General features: G+C 39.7%; 1 protein-coding gene across 1 annotated transcript in view; it reads left to right on the plus strand.

The window, feature by feature from the left end:
- LOC128657631 (uncharacterized) overlaps positions 1-22,051 on the plus strand; it is a 524,168-nt gene that overhangs the window by 97,506 nt on the left and 404,611 nt on the right. Inside the window, exons 15-18 of the mRNA XM_053712016.1 lie at positions 10,316-10,436; positions 19,175-19,267; positions 19,482-19,693; positions 19,818-19,902. Of these exons, the coding sequence (XP_053567991.1) occupies positions 10,316-10,436; positions 19,175-19,267; positions 19,482-19,693; positions 19,818-19,902 (511 nt within the window). The remainder of the gene's footprint in view (positions 1-10,315; positions 10,437-19,174; positions 19,268-19,481; positions 19,694-19,817; positions 19,903-22,051) is intronic.

Consider the following 22,051-nt stretch of genomic DNA (forward strand, 5'->3'; position numbering starts at 1 on the left):
TCCACAGAGGCAGCAATTGTTAAGGTTACCAATGACCTACTTACAGCAAAATTAAAAGGCCACTTCTCTCTGCTTATCCTCCTTGATCTGTCCGCAGCCTTTGACACTGTTAACCACCGTCTTTTGCTCCAAACCCTCCAATCCTTCGGCATCTGTGACACAGCCTTCTCGTGGCTCTCTTCCTACCTGTCAAACTGTACCTTTAGTGTAGCCTTCTCTGGGGCCTCCTCTGCCCCATCACCACTTTCTGTCGGAGTACCGCAAGGCTCTGTCCTTGGTCCCCTTCTCTTCTCAATCTACACGTCATCACTAGGTTCCCTAATAAAGTCCCACAGTTTCCAATATCATTTGTATGCCGACGACACCCAAATCTACTTCTCTGCACCAGACCTATCTCCTTCCTTGCTAACCTGTGTCACTAACTGTCTTTCTCACATCTCTTCCTGGATGTCCTCTCACTACCTCAAGCTAAATCTCTCCAAAACTGAGCTCCTCATTTTCCCCCCTTCTTCCAAAATCTCCACCCCCAATCTCTCTATAACTGTTGACAACTTCATCATTACCCCTACCCCGCATGCCCGATGTCTCGGGGTCACATTTGACTCAGATCTTTCTTTCACTCCTCACATTCAGTCCTTGGCTAAAGCCTGCCACTTCCACCTTAAAAACATCTCTAAAATTAGACAATTCCTTACACAAGACACAACTAAGAATTTAATCCACTCTCTCATTCTTTCCTGCCTCGATTACTGCAACTCTGTCCTCTCTGGTCTCCCACCTGCCGCCTAGCTCCTTTACAATACATAATGAATGCCTCTGCCAGACTCATCTTCCTTACATGTCGCTCTTCATCTGCTGCACCTCTTTGCCAATCCCTTCACTGGCTTCCTCTTGCCTCCAGGATCAAACACAAAATTCTCACTCTGACATACAAAGCCCTCAACTTCACTGCTCTCCCCTATATCTCAGACCTTGTCTCCAGATACTCTCCCTCCCATCCCCTTCGCTCTGCTCATGACCTCGTACTCTCCTCCTCTCTTGTTACCTCATCACACTCCCATTTACAGGACTTCTCCAGACTGGCTCCCATCTTGTGGAACTCTCTGCCTCGCTCCACAAGACTCTCCCCTAGTTTTGAAAGCTTCAAGCTCTCTACTGTTCAGGGATGCATACAACCTACGCTAACCTTACTTTATACCAGTTCTTCTCCTCCATTGCTATCCCCTGAACCCCCTTAGCATGTAAACCTAAGAGTCCAGCTGTTTGTAGATCACCTTCTTAAGAGCTGACTACAACAGAGCAACTCTTGGCAGGGCCCTCTACCCATTTGATCCCTATAATTGTTTTGTTGTACTCCACATTTGTTTATAGCACTGCAGAATCTTTTAGCGCTCTACAAATAACTGATAATAATAATAATAAAATATTTTCTGTAAACAGAATCTCACTCAAAACAACTAGCGTGGTTTTTTCAAAGACATGGTTGGAGGATCAATTTACAAAAGAGTTTCTTGATTCCTTAGACAAGGGTCACCTTTTTAGGTTTCCAGATAAGATTTAGAGTCTATGATTCTTTCTCTGACAAACTAGAGACAAATGAAGTTAATTTTAGTTTGTCTAAACCTTAAGTCTCTATTATTCCCTTCAGTGGCTATATGCATGGAAGTTTTAGGTCTCATGACTGCAGCATCGGGTGCGATCCTCTTTGCTTGTTTTAATTTGAGGCCTCTATAGCTTTGCATGTTGCACCACAGGTGCAGGGATTATTTTCAGATATCACAACTGATATACTTAAATCCCAACACTCTATTCTCTCTGATTTGGTGGACTATAACCTTATATCCTCATTTGTTTGTCCTACCTGGACTGTATTCTCAACAGATGCAAGTTTTTCAGGTTGGGGAGCTGTCAGCACAAGGGGTTTGGAAACCTCAAGAGGCAAGATTACCAATCAATATTTTAGAACTCCGTGCTATTTTCAGGGCTCTTCAGGCGTGGCCTCTAATGAAGAGAGAACCTTTACATTTGTGTTCAAACATCATCAAGGAGGGACTCAGTCCTTCAGTTATGAAGTAAGTATCTCGGATACTTTCTTGGGTGGAATCCAAATCTTTTCTAATTTCTGAGATTCATATACCAGGTGTAGACAATTGGGAAGTGGATTATCTCAGTCATCAGACTTTATATCCGGGGGGAGTGGTCTCTCCATCCAGATGTGTTTTTTTCATCTTGTACAGATGTGGGGTCTTCCAGAAATAGATCTGATGGACTCTCATCTAAACAAGAAGCTTTCCAGATACCTTTCCAGGTCCAGGGATCCTCAGGCGGAGATGGTGGATGCCTTAGCAGTTCCTTGGTTTTTACAAACCTGCTTATATTTTTCTGCCTCTGATTCTTCTTTCAGAGGTAATCTTCAAGATCATAATGATTCAATCTCATGTGTTTCTGATAGCACCAGCATGGTCTCACAGGTTTTGATATGCGGATATTGTCCAGATGTCCAGTTGCCAGCCTTGGCCACTTCCTTTAAGACCAGACCTTCTGTCTCTAGGGCTGTTTTTTCCATCAAGATCTCAAATCTCTACATTTGAAGGCATGGAAATTGAACGCTTAGTACTTAGTCATAGAGGTTTATCTAACTCAGTGATTAGCACTATGGTACAGGCTCGTAAGTCTGTTTCAAGGATTTTTTTTAATCAAGTTTGGAAAACCTATATTTTATGGTGGTTCCACTAATAATTATTCTTGGCATTCTTTCAGAGTTCCTAGGATTTTACAGTTTCTTCCGGATGTTTTGGAGTAGGGTTTATCTGCGAATACTTTAAAGGATACATTTCTGCTTAATTTTAGCTTTAGTGTAGTGTAGTAGACAACCCAAAGTATTGATCTAGGCCCATTTTGGTATATTTCATGCCACCATTTCACCGCCAAATGCGATCAAATCAAACAAAAGTCGGTAACTTTTTTACTAACTTTAGGTTACTCACTGAAATTATTTACAAACAGCTTGTGCAATTATGGCAAAAATGGTTGTAAATGCTTCTCTGGGATCCCCTTTGTTCAGAAATAGCAGATATATATGGCTTTGGCGTTGCTTTTCATTAATTAGAAGGCCGCTAAATGCCGCTGCGCACCACACTTGTATTATGCCCAGTATTGAAGGGGTTAATTTGCAGGGTAAGCTTGCAGGGTTAATTTTAGCTTTAGTGTAGAGATCAGTCTCCCACCTGACACATCCCACCCCCTGATCCCTCCCTGTCCCCTCTCAAACAGCTCTCTTCCCTCCCCCACCCCACAATTGTCACCACTATCTTAAGTACTGGCAGAAAGTCTAAAATAAAAGGCTTTTTTTGTAATATATTCTTCAGTGTAGGATCCCCCTTTTGCCCCCAACTTCCCTGACCTGCCAGTACCCAGTTTGCTAAAAAAAATTAGGTTTTATTTTTCATTTTCATTTTTCTGTAGTGTAGCTGCCCCCCCCTCCATACCCTCACCCCTCCGATCCCTTTTCCTCAAGCCTTGTCCCCCCTCCCTCTCTCTCTGCATCCTTCCCATTGCATTGAAGGATTGACTATACAGACTAAGTAGTATGCGCGCACGCTCCCGCCCCCCTCGTGCGCTCCCAATGCCATCCCGGCAATACCAGAACCGAATCGACCTGAAAAGGAACTGCACCAGCGATGGGCCACCCGCCTCCCTCCCACGTCAGACACTTTTTGTAGAACGTGCCTGATACATCCTTGGTCATTAAGGGGTTAACATAGACACATACATATCCATCTTTAGAGAGATATATGTATATGTATATATATATATACATATGTATGTGTGTGTCTATATATGTGTACATATGTATTTATGTATTTATATGTGTATATATGTATTTACAGACATATATACACATATAAACACATAAATACATATGTACACATACATAGAAGTGCATTGGAGCCCTTTGCCATTAAGTAGATGAAAACACGTAAAAGCATATTTATGCAATATTCTATGTATTTCATGTAGCATTCCACTGTACTACACATAGCAGAATATGTTCAAATTATTTCTAAATAGATATATATATATATATATATATATATATATATATATATATATATATATACCTATATATAATTGTGTGTATATATATAAATATATTTTTTTTTTTTACCAAAATACCATCAGACATTTGTATAAATATGTATTTATGAATAAATAGAACATATTCTGTTATGTGCAGAACATTGTAATGTGAAATATTCATATTTTCATGTCGGGTTAGTGTATATGAGAATATGCGATCGTTTTAGCACAAGATAAACTTGTTTACTTTTCAACTCACTCCACTTTTAATCTAGCCCTGTATATGAATAGAAAAGGGTTCCCACTATCTATGTGGTGAAAGGTCATAAAATAGCAATAAAAAATGTAATATGCTGGAGCGCTGTTGCATGTACAGAAGCATGTGTCCCAAGAAAGGGTTAAATGTATATGGTGGGCTGTAACGATTGAAGGGTTCTGAACACAGCTACTGAGCTAAAAAGGAGCGATATATGTGTTTAGCCACCAATCAGCAGCAATGTTCAGCTCATGATTGGCAGTGCTTGTCTAATGCTGATGTTTACTTTTTGTGAAGGTTAAACACAGTTTTGTTCCTTTAATCCCAAACAAGATCTACAAGTTAGACAAAGCAGCCACTTAGTATTGCTCTGTTCTTGAGATGCAGTAAGCAAACTGCCATTATGTAAATTTTTACACACTGAGCAATGCTGATTTAATAAATAATGAATGCGCCTTGGAAGGTGACACAGGTAGGGATGGGCGAATGTTTCGCAACATTCAAAAAAATGAAACAAATTTTAACACATTCGTTCATTCGAATGGAATTTCGAATGTTTACATAACATTCGATTTTCGAATGTTCAGTTTAGGATTTTACGATTACATTTGAAAATATTAGTTTGAAAAATTCAAATTTATATATTTGTAATAGTATTTCTATAATGCTTTATTTAAATGTAATATTCAAATTATGCAATATTCAAATTAGAAAAATTCTAATTTATATGTTTGTTATAGTATTTCTAATGCTTTCTTTAAATGTAATATTCGAATTATGCAATATTCGATCGAAATAGAAACATTCAAATTGATATATTTGTATCTATTATGTATCTATTATGTATCAATTTACTAGATTCCCTACCGCATGAACTATTGAACTTCTGAATAGTATTTGAAATTTCGAATGTGGACATTTGATCTAATTATAAACATTTGAATTCGAAAGTGACATTCGAAAACTGTAAATAGCATTCGATTATAGAATTTTTAAGAATATTCGGAATCGTTCATATCAACATATCAACATTCGGATTCTCACAAGGCTTTTTACACTGGGTACTGAAAAGAAGTTACTACAGGCAAAGAAAAAAAACTGTATTTGAGTTAATCACATATTTTCAAAATCAGTCTTTGATAATTCTACTTCTTAAACTCTATGAGATCTTGTCCAATAGCTAATCATCTTATCAGATAGTTAATTTTGGTCTAATAAACCTTTTTCTGAAGCTTAAAGGGCCACGATACCCAAACATTAAAACACTTGAAAGTGATACAGCATAGCTGTAAAAAGCTTACTAGAAAATATCACCTGAACATCTCTATGTAAAAATGAAAGATATTTTACCTCAAAATGTCCTAAGTATTCAAACCGCATTGCAAAGGACTTTAAGCAGCAAATCAGTCGGCTAGATTACGAATTTTGTCGGTAAAGACTAGCATTGCTAACGCTCCTTTTTTTTTCCAGCGCTCACTTTAAACAACGCTGGTATTACAAGTTTTCTGAATGGCTGCGTTAGCCTCAGAAAAGTGAGCATTCAGCAAATTTAGCGCCACTTCTACCTGTAATACCAGCGTTGCTTACGGTAGCGGTAAGCTGGCAAAACGTGCTTGTGCACGATTTCCCCATAGGAAACAATGGGGCTGCGTTAGGAGCTGAACACTGCTTTTTTGCAGGTGTAAGGTTTTTTTTCAGCCAGCTCAGCCCCATTGTTTCCTATGGGGAAATCGTGCACAAGCACGTTTTGCCAGCTTACCGCTACCGTAAGCAAATCGTGCACCTAACACCCTAACATGAACCCCGAGTCTAAACACCCCTAACCTTACACTTATTAACCCTAATCTGCCACCCCCGACATCCTCGCCACCTGCATTATATTATTAACCCCTAATCTGCCGCTCCGGACACCGCCGCCACCTACATTTTACCTATGAACCCCTAATCTGCTGCCCCTAACATCGCCAACACCTACATTATATTTATTAACCCCTACTCTGCCACCCCAAACCTCGCAGCCACCTACCTACAATTATTAACCCCTAATCTGCCGCCCCCAACGTCGCCGCTACTATATTAAATGTATTAACCCCTAAAGTCTAACCCTAACACCCCCTAACTTAAATCTATTTTTAATAAATCTAAATTAAATTACTATAATTAAATAAATTATTCCTATTTAAAAATAAATACTTACCTATAAAATAAACCATAAGATAGCTACAATATAACTAATAATTACATTGTAGCTATTTTAGGATATATATTTATTTTACAGGCAACTTTGTATTTATTTTAACTAGGTACAATAGCTATTAAATAGTTAATAACTGTTTAATAGCTACCTAGTTAAAATAATTACAGAATTACCTATAAAATAAATCCTAACCTAAGTTACAAATACTCATAACACTACACTATCAATAAATTAATTAAATAAATTAACTACAATTATCTAAAATAAAATACAATTAAATAAACTAAACTATAGTACAAAAAAACAACAACACTAAATTACAAAAAATAAAAAAATATTACAAGAAGTTTAATCTAATTACACCTAATCTAATCCCCCTAATAAAATAAAAAAGCCCCCCAAAATAATAAAATTCCCTATCCTACACTAAATTACAAATAACCCTTAAAAGGGCCTTTTGCGGGGCATTGCCCCAAAGTAATCAGCTCTTTTACCAGCCCTAAAAATGGCTTTTTGCGGGGCATTGCCCCAAAGTAATCAGCTCTTTTACCTGTAAAAAAAAGAAATACAATACCCCCCCAACATTACAACCCACCACCCACATACCCCTACTCTAAAACCCACCCGATCCCCCCTTAAAAATACCTATCACTACCCCATTAAAGATCACCCTACCTTGAGCCGTCTTCAGCCAGCCGGGCACCGATGGGGCAGAAGAGGACATCCGGACCAGCACAAGTCTTCATCCGATCCGGCCAGAAGTCTTCATTGAATCCGGGCAGAAGAGGTCCTCCAAGCGGCAGAAGTCTTCATCCAAGCGGCATCTTCTATCTTCAATCAATCGGAGCGGAGCGGGTCCATCTTCAATCCAGCCAACACTGAATGAAGGTTCCTTTAAATGACGTCATCCAAGATGGCGTCCCTCGAATTCCGATTGGCAGATAGGATTCTATCAGCCAATCGGAATTAAGGTAGGAAGAATCCGATTGGTTGATTTAATCAGCCAATCGGATTAAAGTTCAATCCGATTGGCTGATTGGATCAGCCAATAGAATGCGAGGTCAATTAAGGTAGGAAAAATCCGATTGGTTGATTTAATCAGCCAATCGGATTTTTCCTACCTTAATTCCGATTGGCTGATAGAATCCTATCAGCCAATCGGAATTCGAGGGACGCCATCTTGGATGACGTCATTTAAAGGAACCTTCATTCAGTGTTAGGACATCGGAAAAAGAGGATGGCTCCGCGTCGGCTGGATTGAAGATGGACCCGCTCCGCTCCGATTGATTGAAGATAGAAGATGCCGCTTGGATGAAGACTTCTGCCGCTTGGAGAACCTCTTCTGCCCGGATTCGATGAAGACTTCTGGCTGGATCGGATGAAGACTTGTGCCGGTCCGGATGTCCTCTTCTGCCCCATTGGTGCCCGGTTGGCTTAAGACGGCTCAAGGTAGGGTGATCTTCAATGGGGTAGCGTTAGGTTTTTTTAAGGGGGGATCGGGTGGGTTTTAGAGTAGGGGTATGTGGGTGGTGGGTTGTAATGTTGAGGGGGTATTGTATTTCTTTTTTTTACAGGTAAAAGAGCTGATTACTTTGGGGCAATGCCCCGCAAAAAGCCCTTTTAAGGGCTGGTAAAAGAGCTGATTACTTTGGGGCAATGCCCCGCAAAAGACCCTTTTAAGGGCTATTTGCAATTTAGTTTAGGATAGGGAATTTTATAATTTTGGGGGGCTTTTTTATTTTATTAGGGGGATTAGATTAGGTGTAATTAGATTAAACTTCTTGTAATATTTTTTTATTTTTTGTAATTTAGTGGGGGGGGGGGTTATTGTACTATAGTTTAGTTTATTTAATTGTATTTTATTTTAGATAATTGTAGTTAATTAATTTAATTAATTTATTGATAGTGTAGTGTTAGGTGTATTTGTAACTTAGGTTAGGATTTATTTTACAGGTAATTTTGTAATTATTTTAAATAGGTAGCTATTAAATAGTTAACTATTTAATAGCTATTGTACCTAGTTAAACTAAATACAAAGTTGCCTGTAAAATAAATATAAATCCTAAAATAGCTACAATGTAATTATTAGTTATATTGTAGCTATCTTATGGTTTATTTTATAGTATTTATTTTTAAATAGGAATTATTTAGTGAATTGTAGTAATTTTATTTAGTTTTATTAAAAATAGATTTAAGTTAGGGGGTGTTAGGGTTAGGGTTAGACTTAGGTTTAGGGGTTAATACATTTAATATAGTAGCGGCGATGTTGGGGGTGGCAGATTAGGGGTTAATAATTGTAGGTAGGTTGTGGCGACGTTGGGGGCGGCAGATTAGGGGTTAATAAATATAATGTAGGTGTCGGCGATGTTAAGGGCAGCAGATTAGGGGTTCATAGGTATAATGTAGGTGGCGGCGATGTCCGGTCGGCAGATTAGGGATTAAATCATTTTATTATAGTGTTTGCAATGTGGGGGGGCCTCGGTTTAGGGGTTCATAGGTAGTTTATGGGTGTTAGTGTACTTTGTAGCACTGTAGTTAAGAGCTTTATGTTCCGGCGTTAGGCCATAAAACTCTTAACTACTGACTTTTATATGCGGTAGGAGTCTTGGAGGTAGAGGCTGTATCGCTCAATTTCTCCAAGACTTGTAATACCAGCGTTAGCCAAATCCCATTAAAAAGATAGGATACGCAATTGACGTAAGGGGATTTGCGGTATGGAAAAGTCGCGGAAAAAAAGTGAGCGGTATACCTGTACCTGCCAGACTCGTAATACCAGCGGGCGTTAAAAAGCAGTGTTAGGACCCATTAACGCTGCTAAGCTAACGCCAAACTCGTAATCTAGCCAAGTATGTCTGTCCCGGGACAGCTAAGGGAGTGAGCTTTCGTGCACACTCATATTATTTCCCTATTCAGTTTAATTAAGTTTACAATGAAATCTCATGAGAGTTAAGTCAAATCTCATGAGATCACAGTAAAAGAGTTCATGACCTCAACACTGTTGATGCTGATTGGCTGCAGTTCATTTCTTCATTTTTTTTTACCTGCAGCTGGGTAGCAGGTGAGTATAACTTTTTACATAGAACTTACTCTGCTGAGTTGAGGAAATTGTGAGGTAAAATATCTTCCTTTTTTACATAGAGATTCTCAGGTGATATTTTCCTGTCAGCTTTTTACAGTTATACTGCATCAGTTTCAAGTGATTTAGCATATGAGTATTATGTCCCTTTAAGCAATCTGAACTGATGTGTTGCATCACTATGTGTACTCTGATTAGGAGCAACTGGAAGTACCTTACAAAGAAGAATACTAAGCAGTGCAAAACTTTCATAGATGCATTATTGGCAATAGCAGTATATTGCAAACATGTCTCTAACAGAATTTGACTGATGCGCTTTTTAAGTCTGACTATAATGTCCCTTTAAGTGCTTAAGAAATTATCATCACATAATTAATATTGAGCTATCTATATCTATCTATCTAATATTCTGAGAAGTGATACAAATTTGTGACATTATTGGGATACAATTTAAGTGTCTGCTGTTTTTGCTAAGTAGTATTTAGTTTTAGAAATGGAATTTACCCCTTTGTCATTGTGGGGGTTACATATTTGTCATGTCACACTGTATGTGCTGGATTGGGTAGACTGATAAATATGTAGATATGCAATGGAATTTCAAATCTGACATCATTTATTTGTGTAATTCTTATAGATAGTTAAATGCATTACACGTATCTAGCACTATTGGTTTTATGACTAATAACTGGTCACTTTTTATTCTAAGATTTTCTGTTGTGAGTGATCGTCCAGGGATACAGCCCATAATAAATGAGTGTTATATGGAGGTGTTTGACTGGTTTTATGAGGAACTGAAGGAAGTTCAGCAACAATATGAAACGTATAAGGTATGACCAGTATATATATACTCTTGTGTAGTCTGCATACACGAAACTTGGAGAAATGCTTGTGTTTTCTTTATTAAAGTGTTTCACAGTTATAAATGGGTGAATTGTAGGAGTTTGTCTGCATTTCATTTATCTACAGCCCTTTGCTAAGATAGAAGCCATGTAACATGGTGTAAAGAAACATGAGCTAAATCTCCTTGCAACTGTGCTTGTGTTTCTCCAATTACTTAATTACAAAGTAATTTGGCCTTTAAAGAGATAAAAAGGCACAGCCATAAGATACCAAATAACATTAGTTAGTCAATTAGGGACTTGCGAGAGCTATATTTGTGCTCCACTTGTAATACCAGCGCACGCAAATGTGCACTGGTATTTGAAGTGAAGTGCAATGCGAACGCGATGTTGCATTCACATTGCATGGAGGCTTTGCGCTCATGAGAGCGTGCTTCCATAGGCTCCAGTGGGAGCCTTGTTCTCGTACTGATAGTCACGGCAGAGAAACTAGTGCAGTGAAGGGGGTAAGTCGTGCAACGATGTAAAGGCACTGTTGCGCACAAAGTAAAGGCCCTATTTAGTGCCGTTTTTTTCCTAACATCCCACATTTAACCCTTTAAAGCTGCTTTGTGCAGTTATATTTAAAAAAAAAATGCCATGATGGGCTAGATTACAAGTGGAGCACAAATTTTACGGGCATGCGATAAATAACCAGGCATTACAAGTGGCTGGTTATTGCTACCTTGAGCTTGTGGTAGTAATTAGTGCTCCTAAAATTAACCAGAGATTAAATGTATTGTAGTTTTTTATTTAAAAAAAAGTTAGCTTTTTTTTAATTAAAAAAAGGCACAAAGCAGTTTTTAGGTCTTAAAGTTGGTGGGTGTGGGGTGTTAGTGCCTTTACATTGTGGTCATGGGGAACTGTGTGTTCCCTGTAAATATATATGTATATGTTTACATACATATATATTTATGTGTATATAAGCATATACATATATATTTTTAAAATCTGCTGCGTGACTTGCCCCCTTAGCTGCGCTAGGTTTTCATGCCGTATCTCACGGCATGAGAACGAGGCTCCCATTGGAGCCTATGGAAGCTCGCTCTTGTGAGCGCAAAGCTTCCGTGCAATGCAAACGCAAGGTCGCGTTTGCATTGCACCTAACTTGTAATACCAGCACACATTTGCGTGCACTAGTATTACTAAGTGGAGCGCAAATATCGCCCTTGCAAAAGCGATATTTTGCACTCTACTTGTAATCTAGCCCTATGTTCTAAGAACTGATAAAATATACAACTACCCTAATGAGAAATAAAACATCTTAACACTTTTAGGTATTTCTGCTGAAATTTAAAGGGCCAGAAAACCTACAAAATAATGTTATATAATTCTGCACATAGTGCCGAATTATATAACATTAGGTTAGCGGCAACTTTATAAATCTAAAGCTTTCAGAGATTTTTTATTCCAAAATTGAATTTACCTGAACTCCGCTCCAGGCTCTACTGAGCGGATCTTGTTTTTCAAAAGCACTTCATGGGCGCGCTCTGACTACCAGACCAGAGCGGGAGCGAGCTACATTTAGTTTAAAGGCCTGATCGGGTGCACTGTGTCTAGACAGCGCGCCCGTGAAGTGCTTTTGAAAAACAAGACCTGCTCAGTAGAGCCTGGAGCGGAGTTCAGATAAATTCAATTTTGGAATAAAAAATCTCTTAAAGCTTTTAATTTATAATGTTGCCGCTAAACTTATGTTATATAATTCTGCACTATGTGTAGAATTGTACATTATTTTGTAGGTTTACTGGCCCTTTAAGAACCATGTTTCTTTAACCCCTTGAGTGCTAACAACGGCTTTGAGCCGTCGCAGAGTTTCCCAATCTGGTGCTAACGACGGCTCAGAGCCGTCGCTAGCACTCTCCCACCTTGAGGGAGATCTGGGGGCTCCCACCCGCTCCTACCCCGGCTATCGGGCCTGCATAGTGACAGGCATCGCCGGGGCTTTGCGTTATGCACAGTGACGTTGCGCGCAATGACGTGATGACATCACTGCGCAACTTTATTTAAAATTAACAATGTAAAGTATAGGATCAGAGGGCATGCTGCTTAGAAGCCTGAATCTCAGGTATCTAAGCAGCTACAGACCCCACCGTTGGAGAGGTAATCGCCTAACCTTTTACAACAGTGTAAGTATTGGGGATCTGGGGAAAGTAAAAAAAAATATTTTAAAAAAAACTTAAAACAGCTTAGCACCCAGGTGGGAAAGTGCTTAGCACTCAAAGGGTGCCCAAATCATTACTAAATAGGGTTCAAACATTCCCAGATATAAAGAGCTATCATCTTGTCAAATGTATCACTAACAGTGATTAACAGATATCTTCTCAAGATGGAAAATAAACAGTCCTGTCTATTTCTGTCCTTTTGAGGGCCAAACTTGGACATTCCAGCTATAAATATATTAATCCTTATCAAACCATTTCCAAAACTGAAGCACGATTAGAAAGGACTTTAGTGAATATATAATATATTTGAACTGTTTCTCCTAAAATAAAAACCTAACTTACTGATGGTATAGATGAAAGATAACTTTAAAGAAATATATAAATCCTTACATCACTACTTCCCTCGTAGGTATTTTAAATTGAAACGCTTTTTCCTTTGTCTTAATCATGTGGAGTCTTCGTGCCCTTTTAAATAGTTTAATGTGAGCTTGACAGTTACATCATTTACTGATGCAGAAATAGAAATATTGACAGCGTTTGGATGTGATGTACATATTATGAATATTTTGCAAAGATCCATTTATAAATGTTTCCACATTAATCAATTTTAATCTCTTTCAGTTGCACTTAAATGGATTTTAAACACTTTAATATTGCAATATTAACTATTTCATTATATAAAGTATAAAAAATATTTGATATATAATTTTTATTTGATTGCTTTTTCTTGTAATTTAATTCTGAAAATTGTGGGCGTCCAATTCCTGTTAAAATTGGAAGTGCCGACTACAGACTGAACACATCTACATTCTACACCGTTATTGGTTGCACACTCCAGTGACAACTTTATAACTGTCCTTGATTGGCCTTTACAGAAATTGAAACCTAGGTTACAACATGGTGACACCATTGCTTTATAGACACTGAAACTTTACACATTGTTAATAACCAATATAGCTGTTAAAATTAGACATGTGCACATTGGAAAAAATTGTTTCGTTTCAGACCGATTCAGATTTTCTTCTTAAACGGGGAGAGTCCACAGCTGCATTCATTACTTTTGGGAAATACAGAACCTGGCCACCAGGAAGAGGCAAAGACACCCCAGCTAAAGGCTTAAATACCTCCCCCACTTCCCTAATCCCCAGTCATTATTTGCCTTTCATCACAGGAGGTTGGCAGAGAAGTGTCAGAAGATTCAAGATAGTCTCTTAGGGAGGTAAGTACTCTTTGAAATGGGACTGGAGTTTTAAGTAGTCCTGTCAGCCTCTCAGTGAGAGCATGGATAAAAGTCAGAGTCCGGAGATGCAGGGAGAGTCTTTCTGCGAAACCATCTTGACTCATATTGACAGCTCTATAAGCAATTAGCGTTGACGAGTTTCGCTGCCTGCTTTCTTCACTCAAGTCCATGTCAGAAGCGTCGCTACTATCTGTCACACTTGAAGGGCCGTGTTACTGTTCCACAGCGTAGATTCCAGTAAGATCGTTTAATTTTCCTTTTCAATGTGGGAATGTAATGTAATGAAGTAGACAGGGTCTCAGTGGGACTCCTTTATTTTTATGGAATCAAGGGTTAATATCTCCTGAGGGGGGGTATTGAAGAGTGTGGGACTTTAATCATGTTTGTTATGTGATTCTGACTGCTTTTGTGTAGTAATGCTCGGGCTCGTGGCTTTTACGGAACATACCGGCCTTTTTGAGCTGCGCAGTTCTTGAGGACTGGCACGCTTTTTCTTTTGGCCTGCATGGTGCACCTCGTGACTGGGTGTGGTCAGGTTTTTTATTTCCCATTTCCGTATTCCTGACCGTGTGGCAGCGGAGAGAGTCTGTGTTTTCTCTACTTGTCTGGGTCATAGGAGGTGGTGAGTGCCCCAGCCATTGGGGGTGTAAGGTGCAGTTTGTTTTTTATTGTCCATAATTTCCAATATTCAAATTATGGAGGATTCTGATTTTTTGGAGACGAATGTCTCTGATTCAGATTCTGCTTCTTGCGAAAAATATGTAGGGGCCCGGGTGATCCAGCCCCATCAGTTATGTTCCGTATGCCGTTTTAGAGTGCTCTTTTCTCCCAACTTGGAGAGCTTAGAGTCCACTGAGCCATCCGCCCCTGAGGATTCTGTTTCCTGTGAGGCGCGCTCCCTAGAACCTTCTGTTACTACAAAGGCAGGTTTCCCAACTGCCGTTACCCCTTCTCCGGAAGGTGGCTTGTTTCCTCCAGAGGTTACTGCACGGTTCCGCATGGCCATATCTATGGTGTTGGCGCACTTACATCTTCCGGGAATATCTTATTTGTGTTCTTTTAACCAGGGTCCGTCATGCGTGGGATCGTCTGTATCGGTTCAGCCCTCTGGGAAAGCGGTGTCCCCTGAGGCTTCAGGGATACAGTCTTCAGGGCCAGGGTCATCAGATGCCCCACGGGGGTGAGTCTTGCCTTTCACTTTAGACTGGTGTGCCTTCGTTTCCTGTTGAGGCATGTGTTGACAGCATTAGAGGAGCCCAATTCTGACGAGTCGTTGGTTCCTCAGTCTTTTGCTCCAGACGGCAAGCAGTGTTAGATGAGTGGAGATTTTTCTCCTTGTCGTCTCCCTTTTTTTTTGTGTATCTCATTCCCAGTTCTGAGCTTTTGGAGGAATCGGGTCTATGACTGGCTGGTCCTGTTAGTGTGCCCTTTCTTGCTGGGTGTTCACCTGCGTGTGCTGCCTTCTTTTATTTTTATTCGGTTAGGATGTATTTTATTTCTTTTTATGAGCTCAAGATTGTTATAGTTTTTCCCTTTTGGAAAATGTTTCTTCTCTGGGTTTTGATACTAGCAATTTTGTGGTTGCGATAGTTATACTTCCGTGGAAGTTTAAAAAAACAAACAAAAAAACCTCAAGGAAACAAAGTTGAGACATGGTTTAGATCTCAGAGCCTACATGTCTACTATTTGTCTGTTTATTTAGTCTAGCCCTGCTAGGGCTTAGACCTTTCAGTGGCCTTGAACCATTCTGTCTTGCCCTGTATATCAGGCCGGTCCTGGTTGGTACTAGTTTCTCAGTTCCTAGGGGCCCATATCAGACACGTTGTGCCCTTGTCAACAGGCTGGTCCTGTTTGGGTACTGAGTTTGCTTACTTATTGTTAAGAGGTTGTTTTTCTTGTTTTTACAAGTTCTGAAGGCCCTTCAATCCTAGATTTCAGGCTGGTACTCGTTTATTCATCTGGGTGGGGCGTCAGTTGCTTGATGTTCTCAGTCCTAGGTGTCCTGTCCCTGCATAGCTGGCAGGGATAGCTGGGATTACGGATCCTGCTATGACAGTATACGTGAAGGTTCCTGAGGTCTTTTGGTTCTCCCCTTCAATAGGGGAGGGGGTTCAGATGACTCCATAGAGATCTTCCGTACCTGGTTTAGGGGGTGCTTTCTTCTCCTCTATGGTACTTCATTCCGGATTGCATGTTCGGATTAGTTCTGATCTCTCTCGACAGTATCTCTTCCTTATGGTCGAGGTTGGTTGTGTATTTCGTTTCCCCTTTCCTTGGGTTCAGTCTTCCTGTCGTCTGCCTGAGGAAATCCGGGCCTTAGGGTCCATTTTCCTGAGATATCCTCTTCTGATCCTATCATTTTTGGGATCTGGGGGATTGTATGTTGTCTCTTTTACTTATGCACGGTGCCCCTGCTTGGGCGATTCGGTTTGGTTCTGTCGCCTGCTAGGAGTTTTAGGATCCTCGTTCATTCATCAATTACTTGAGCCATAGGGGCTCCCGATGGTTGATCTAGTGTGGATCGTTAGAGACTGTCATATTCTCTCAAATGAAGATTACTTCTACTTTGAGTTCTGATCTCTTTTTGGGTCCTGCCTTCATCTTACTTGGTAGGTGGGTATCCGAGAGACCATTTGGGAATGAGTGCTCAGTATCTGGGATACTTACGTGAGAGATCAGCGTTTCAGACCCCGTTGGGGCATGGCTGTAATTGCATTATCATTGGTGCAAGGTCATCTTCGGACTGAGTAATCTTGTGGATATTCCTCAGGGTAATATGGTTGGGCTCCGGCTCTGGGTTCCGGGTGTCCGGTCTTTTAATCTTGTCCTTATCTTTGACTGTGCATTTTGTTTACTCTGTTTCCAGATCTCATGGACTTGGATCTGGCCGGGTAACAGGTTCGCTTCCCTTTATTCCTTCCAGCGAAATGGGTATTTCCCTACTAGGCTACCTTAATTGTCGCTAGCGGATTTGCAGTTGGAAGACCAGTTGCAGCTACTGCGCTTTGCATGTGTGCTCGCAAGCTTTGGATTTTTCGATTTCCCTGCTGCATCTTCCTGTTGCTCTTCCGGAGGTTGTCCTCCTCCTCTGATCTCGGAAGTTCAGTGAGTTCACTCCCTGTTTGGCGTGTAGGACGTCTTGAGTTTGTGTCCTCCTGGAAGGTTGAATTTTCATTTTGCATACTATTGCGATAGTTGTGAGTCGAGGGTCTCTCTTGGTTGAGTGTACCTTTCCCTCCGGTTCTGAAGGGAGTTGTGGATAGGTATCTTGGAACCCGAGCTAGTCTCTGGGGGTTCGTGCCTCTTCCTCTTCCTTTCCTGGGGATCTCGTGGCTAGAGATTTGTTGTTTTCTGGGCCTGGTCGTTTCGGGGAATTTTTGTTCTCCCTTGTCCTTTGGACTTTACCAATCGCTTTGGTGCTGGGACTGGGGTCAGGAATTCTGACTGCTCTGTTGAGCATTGACCGAGTATCATAAGGAGTGCTCCTTTCTTATGTGGGAGGCCTCACAGTGGAACCTTCCTCTGCAAGTTGCTGGTTTTTCATTCTTGGGTAGGGTGCTGTCCTCCCTTCCCTGTTTTCTGGTAGGGGGGGAGTTGATCTGCACTGTTTTCAGAGTTTTTTCTCTCCCAGGAAGTTTATGACTACCTTGTCATCTAGTTTTTGTAGGCTTGATGCTTAATTGGACCACCTATCAAATGGAAGTCTGTGGTTTTCGACTGGGGCGTAAACAGATATTCCGATCTGTTTTGTCTGTTCTACTCCTGGGGTTTTTGCTTTTGTCCCTCGGGTGTTTAGTTTCTTTGTGCTGAATAGCGCTTCTGCTTTTCGTCCTTTTAGTCCTTCGGTTCCGGTTAGGGCTTTATAATGGTTCCTTTGGATCCATGTAGGAGGTGGTCAGGGAACTTTTCCTTCCGTTGCTCTACTCTGTCGGTAGAGTATTTTCTACTCAACTTTGTCCTATACAGCCTTGTAGTACGCTCTTTTTGAGTCATGCTAGGGGTTCTTCCTTCTTTTTGGGGGGTTCGTTTGGGTGGTCCTTTTGGACTTCCTTACCTGATTATTATTCTCCTTCTTCTTCTGGGAGTCTGTGGTGGAGAATTTTGGTGTCCCCCTTCCTATTGGTCTTGGAGAGGTTTTCCTTGGCGGGCTTCGAGTCAGCAGGACTTTTGTCTCCTTAGAGGCTTTTGTGCTCAGTTGAGTATAGTGATTTGAGTGGTCTCTAGCTAGGATATTTATGGTTATAACTGAGGGGCAGTTACTTGGTCCTCTTCCTTTTTTTGTCCCTTCTGCATCTGTTGGTGCATTTTTTTTTTTTATCGGGAGTTTGGGTATATCAGGCTGTGGTGCCCTCAGAATGGGCCGCCTTTTTTGTTCCGCCCGTTTTGCATTCAGTGTCCTCTATAGCTTAGGTATTGATTTCCCAAAAGTAATGAATGCAGCTATGGACTCTCACCGTTTAAGAAGAAAAACTTAAATTATGCTTACCTGATAATTTTCTTTTCTTCTGACAGGGAGAGTCCACAGCTCCCCGCCCGTGTTTTTTCATGCGGCGGCCTTAAATTTTTTGTTCTTCTGGCACCTTTTTTCACCCTTATATTTCTCCTACTGTTCCTTGTTCCCTTGGCAGAATGACTGGGGGATTAGGGAAGTGGGGAGGTATTTAAGCCTTTGGCTGGGGTGTCTTTGCCTCCTCCTGGTGGCCAGGTTCTGTATTTCCAAAAAGTAATGAATGCAGCTGTGGACTCTCCCCGTCAGAAGAAAAGAAAATTATCAGGTAAGCATAATTTAAGTTTTTTTTTAATTTCGTTTTGGATCGATTCAAATTCGGATACATTTGAATGTATTCGTTTCGGATTCATTCGGATTCGAATAAATCCGGATGTATTCGTTTCGGATTCAATTAGTAAATTCGGTATGTGTTATGTTGATTCAGATGGTTCCAAGTTACACAAACGGAATTATTTCAATGTTTTATCTAACTAAATCTCACTAAATTTAAGATTAGTCCATGGCCATTCTAATGTAACAAATAAATCCAAACTAATTCGGATTTATTTGTTACAAATGCATTCGGATTAGTTTTGTTTCATTGCTAGGGTAATTCGAAAATTTGAATCATTTCAAATCTCCGAATTAGGCGAATTTGGCTGAATTTCAATTTGGAATGAAACGAAACGCACATGTCTAGTTAAAATACACCTACATATTAACCACAGACTAATATTTGAATAAATTATTCTATCCAGTATTTTTCTAGTGTAATATTAGTATTTTCCTCTTTCAGGATGACCCTGTTCTTCCAAGAAATGTGCCGCCCACAGTTGGAGCAATAATCTGGTCTAGAAAGTTGTTTCTGAAAATTGAAAAAATAATGAAGGTAAAATCACTCACAATTACTTCTAAATAAATACTTTCTTCAATGGTCTTTAAATCTTGCATTTGCATTTATTGAGTCACAAAACATACTCTTCTGAATCAGCTTTTTCGTGTGACCATAATGACATTTCAATTCATGGCTTCTACAGTAAGATACCTAGGTCCATAAAAAACAGTTAATTGATTATATCATTTCTACAACCTTCTTTTTTTAGATCTTCAAAGATATCAGAATTCTGACAACAAGCCTATCCTATTCAACAACTGTAAAGCTGTACAATCGAATAGCCACAGCCTTGGTTGGCTATGAAGATTTGTGGTATCAAAAGTGGAAGGCACAGGTAGATAAGAGACTTAGTGGTCTCAATTTTGCCTTACTTGTCCGAGATCCTAATACACAGCAAATAAAGGTCAACACAGACCTTCGGTAAGTACAGATCTTCAAAACTTACACCGTTCTGCAAAAGTCACAAAAGAGTCCTTTACATTTATCAACAAAATTGAACAACTAATATATGTTTGATTTGCTTTTATATATATAATTATTACAGAGTAATTCATCTTTTTGAAGAGACTAAATGGCTGATGAGACTTGGCATAAATGTTCCACAAGCAGCAATGCAGGCTTTGCAGCAGGTATATTAATATTTGTATGTCAAACTCAACATGTAATATATATTTCTGCAGTCAATATGTTATTGAGTTATACACAGAAATCATTAGCTTCCAGTACTGATGTGAAGTTTGTAAGATATCACAAACAAAAGAATATGTGATCCTTTTTAGTTTTCTTTTTTGGGGACTACACCCAATTGAATTGTGTTTTTGTTTGAAGTATCTTTATTCATCACAGTGTTATCAGGGTTTGTTCAAAACCACAACACTTTGATTCTAAATGTTTTCTAATGATCCATTTGTACTCTTGGTGCTTTCCCAAGCTCTTTGGAGGTGATTGATTATGTTGTGTGGAATGTTGGTTAGCCTTCAAGAGAACAGTATATATTACACATCTTTAAGTTGACCATACACGCATCCAGCCTGATCACACCGTTGTATTACATGCACTGATCAAACACCAGCTCACATCTTCACAACCTAATGCCACCTTATAAAATCACCTGATTCATCATCTTAAAGGAACATTCCGATCAAAATTTAAATGCACCTAGATGAATTACATCTTTAAATATAAACATATTTGCAATATACATGTATTGGCAAAAATACTTCTAGTAAAAGTTATCACTGTTTTAGTGTTAGCATTTTTATCTGCACGTGAAGGCAGCATAGCTAGATATTCTCAGTGCACCAGCATTTTAAATACTGAAGCTGCTCAGAGAGCCAGTAGGGCTTGTATCATGTCAGCAATTAACAAATTAAATCATTACCAGGTGGTACTAGATCTTTAGGCTCTCTGAGCAAGTGTTGCGTTCAAAATGCTGGTGCACAGTGCATACTTAAATACACTTTTGAAACAGCTATAGCTTTTATTAGAATCATTTTTGGTAATGCATGTATATTACATAAATGCTTCTATTCAAAACTGTAATGCATCCATGTGGATTCCAATTTTGGTTAGAATGTCCCTTTTAATATATTACACTAGCTCAGCACATCCAGTGCTCAGATAACAATGCAGCACTAACCACACACGAGCACAGCATATACTACACATCATAACTGCACATCAAGTCACTACTTACCAGCAAAAAACACTACACACTATTAATACACACCAATCCATGCACAATGCCACATCCGATCCACTATTTACATAACAGCATTGCATAAGAACCCAGTACACTACAGCATTGCATAGGCACCCAGTACACTACAGCACAGCATAAGCACCCAGTACACTACAGCATGCCATAAGCACCCAGTACACAACAGTATGGCATAACCACTCAGCAGTGACGTGCAGTGAGGTCAGAGGCTGATGAGGCACTAGATATGATACGCCGGATAAACACATATACAGAGGGCCGCAAGTACCCCCAACAGGGCAGGTTTAAATGATAGCTGAACCAGTGCACAGGTGAAATAATCTGCTGATGGGTGAGAGCAAGTTAGTAGCCACTGGGTTACTAATTAGCTGATTCTTTCACCTGTGCACTGATTCAGCTATAATAAAAACCTGGCCTGTTGGGGGTACTTGAGGACCATGGTTGAGAAACATTGCACTAAAGCACCAGCTCATCGGAAATGTATTGATTACCTGGAGAATAAAGCACACATACTCTGCTCACTGACACCCACACACACTCTGCTCACATACACACTCACACACACACACACTCTGCTCACATACACACTCACACACACACACACACACTCTGCTCACATACCCACTTACTCAATTATGGGGCACAGTGCCAATTACTAAGCAATTAGAATGATACACAATCTCTTCTCTACTCACTACTGTATTGTAAAAATAGAAATAATTTACCATACAAATTTTACACAATGGACAAGTGATCAATACTGCCAACACTGCTGCTGCAATATGGTGTTCAAGAAACACACGTGCACATCCCACTTAGGTATGCTCTTCAACAAAGGATACCAAAAGAATGAAGTACATAATAATAAAAGTAAAATAGAAAGTTTATTTTTATTTTTTTGTGTGCAATTTCTATCTGAATGATGGAAATTTAATTATGACTTTCATGTTCCTTTCAAAAACTAATTTGATTTGCTGACATGGGGCCAGTAACAGTTGATGCTAATTTTCAAAATATAAATAACTGGAAAAGTCTATTAAAATAGCATGCATTACCTC

This window comes from Bombina bombina, chromosome 4 (assembly GCF_027579735.1).
Source record: "Bombina bombina isolate aBomBom1 chromosome 4, aBomBom1.pri, whole genome shotgun sequence".
Classification (NCBI taxonomy): Eukaryota; Metazoa; Chordata; class Amphibia; order Anura; family Bombinatoridae; genus Bombina; species Bombina bombina.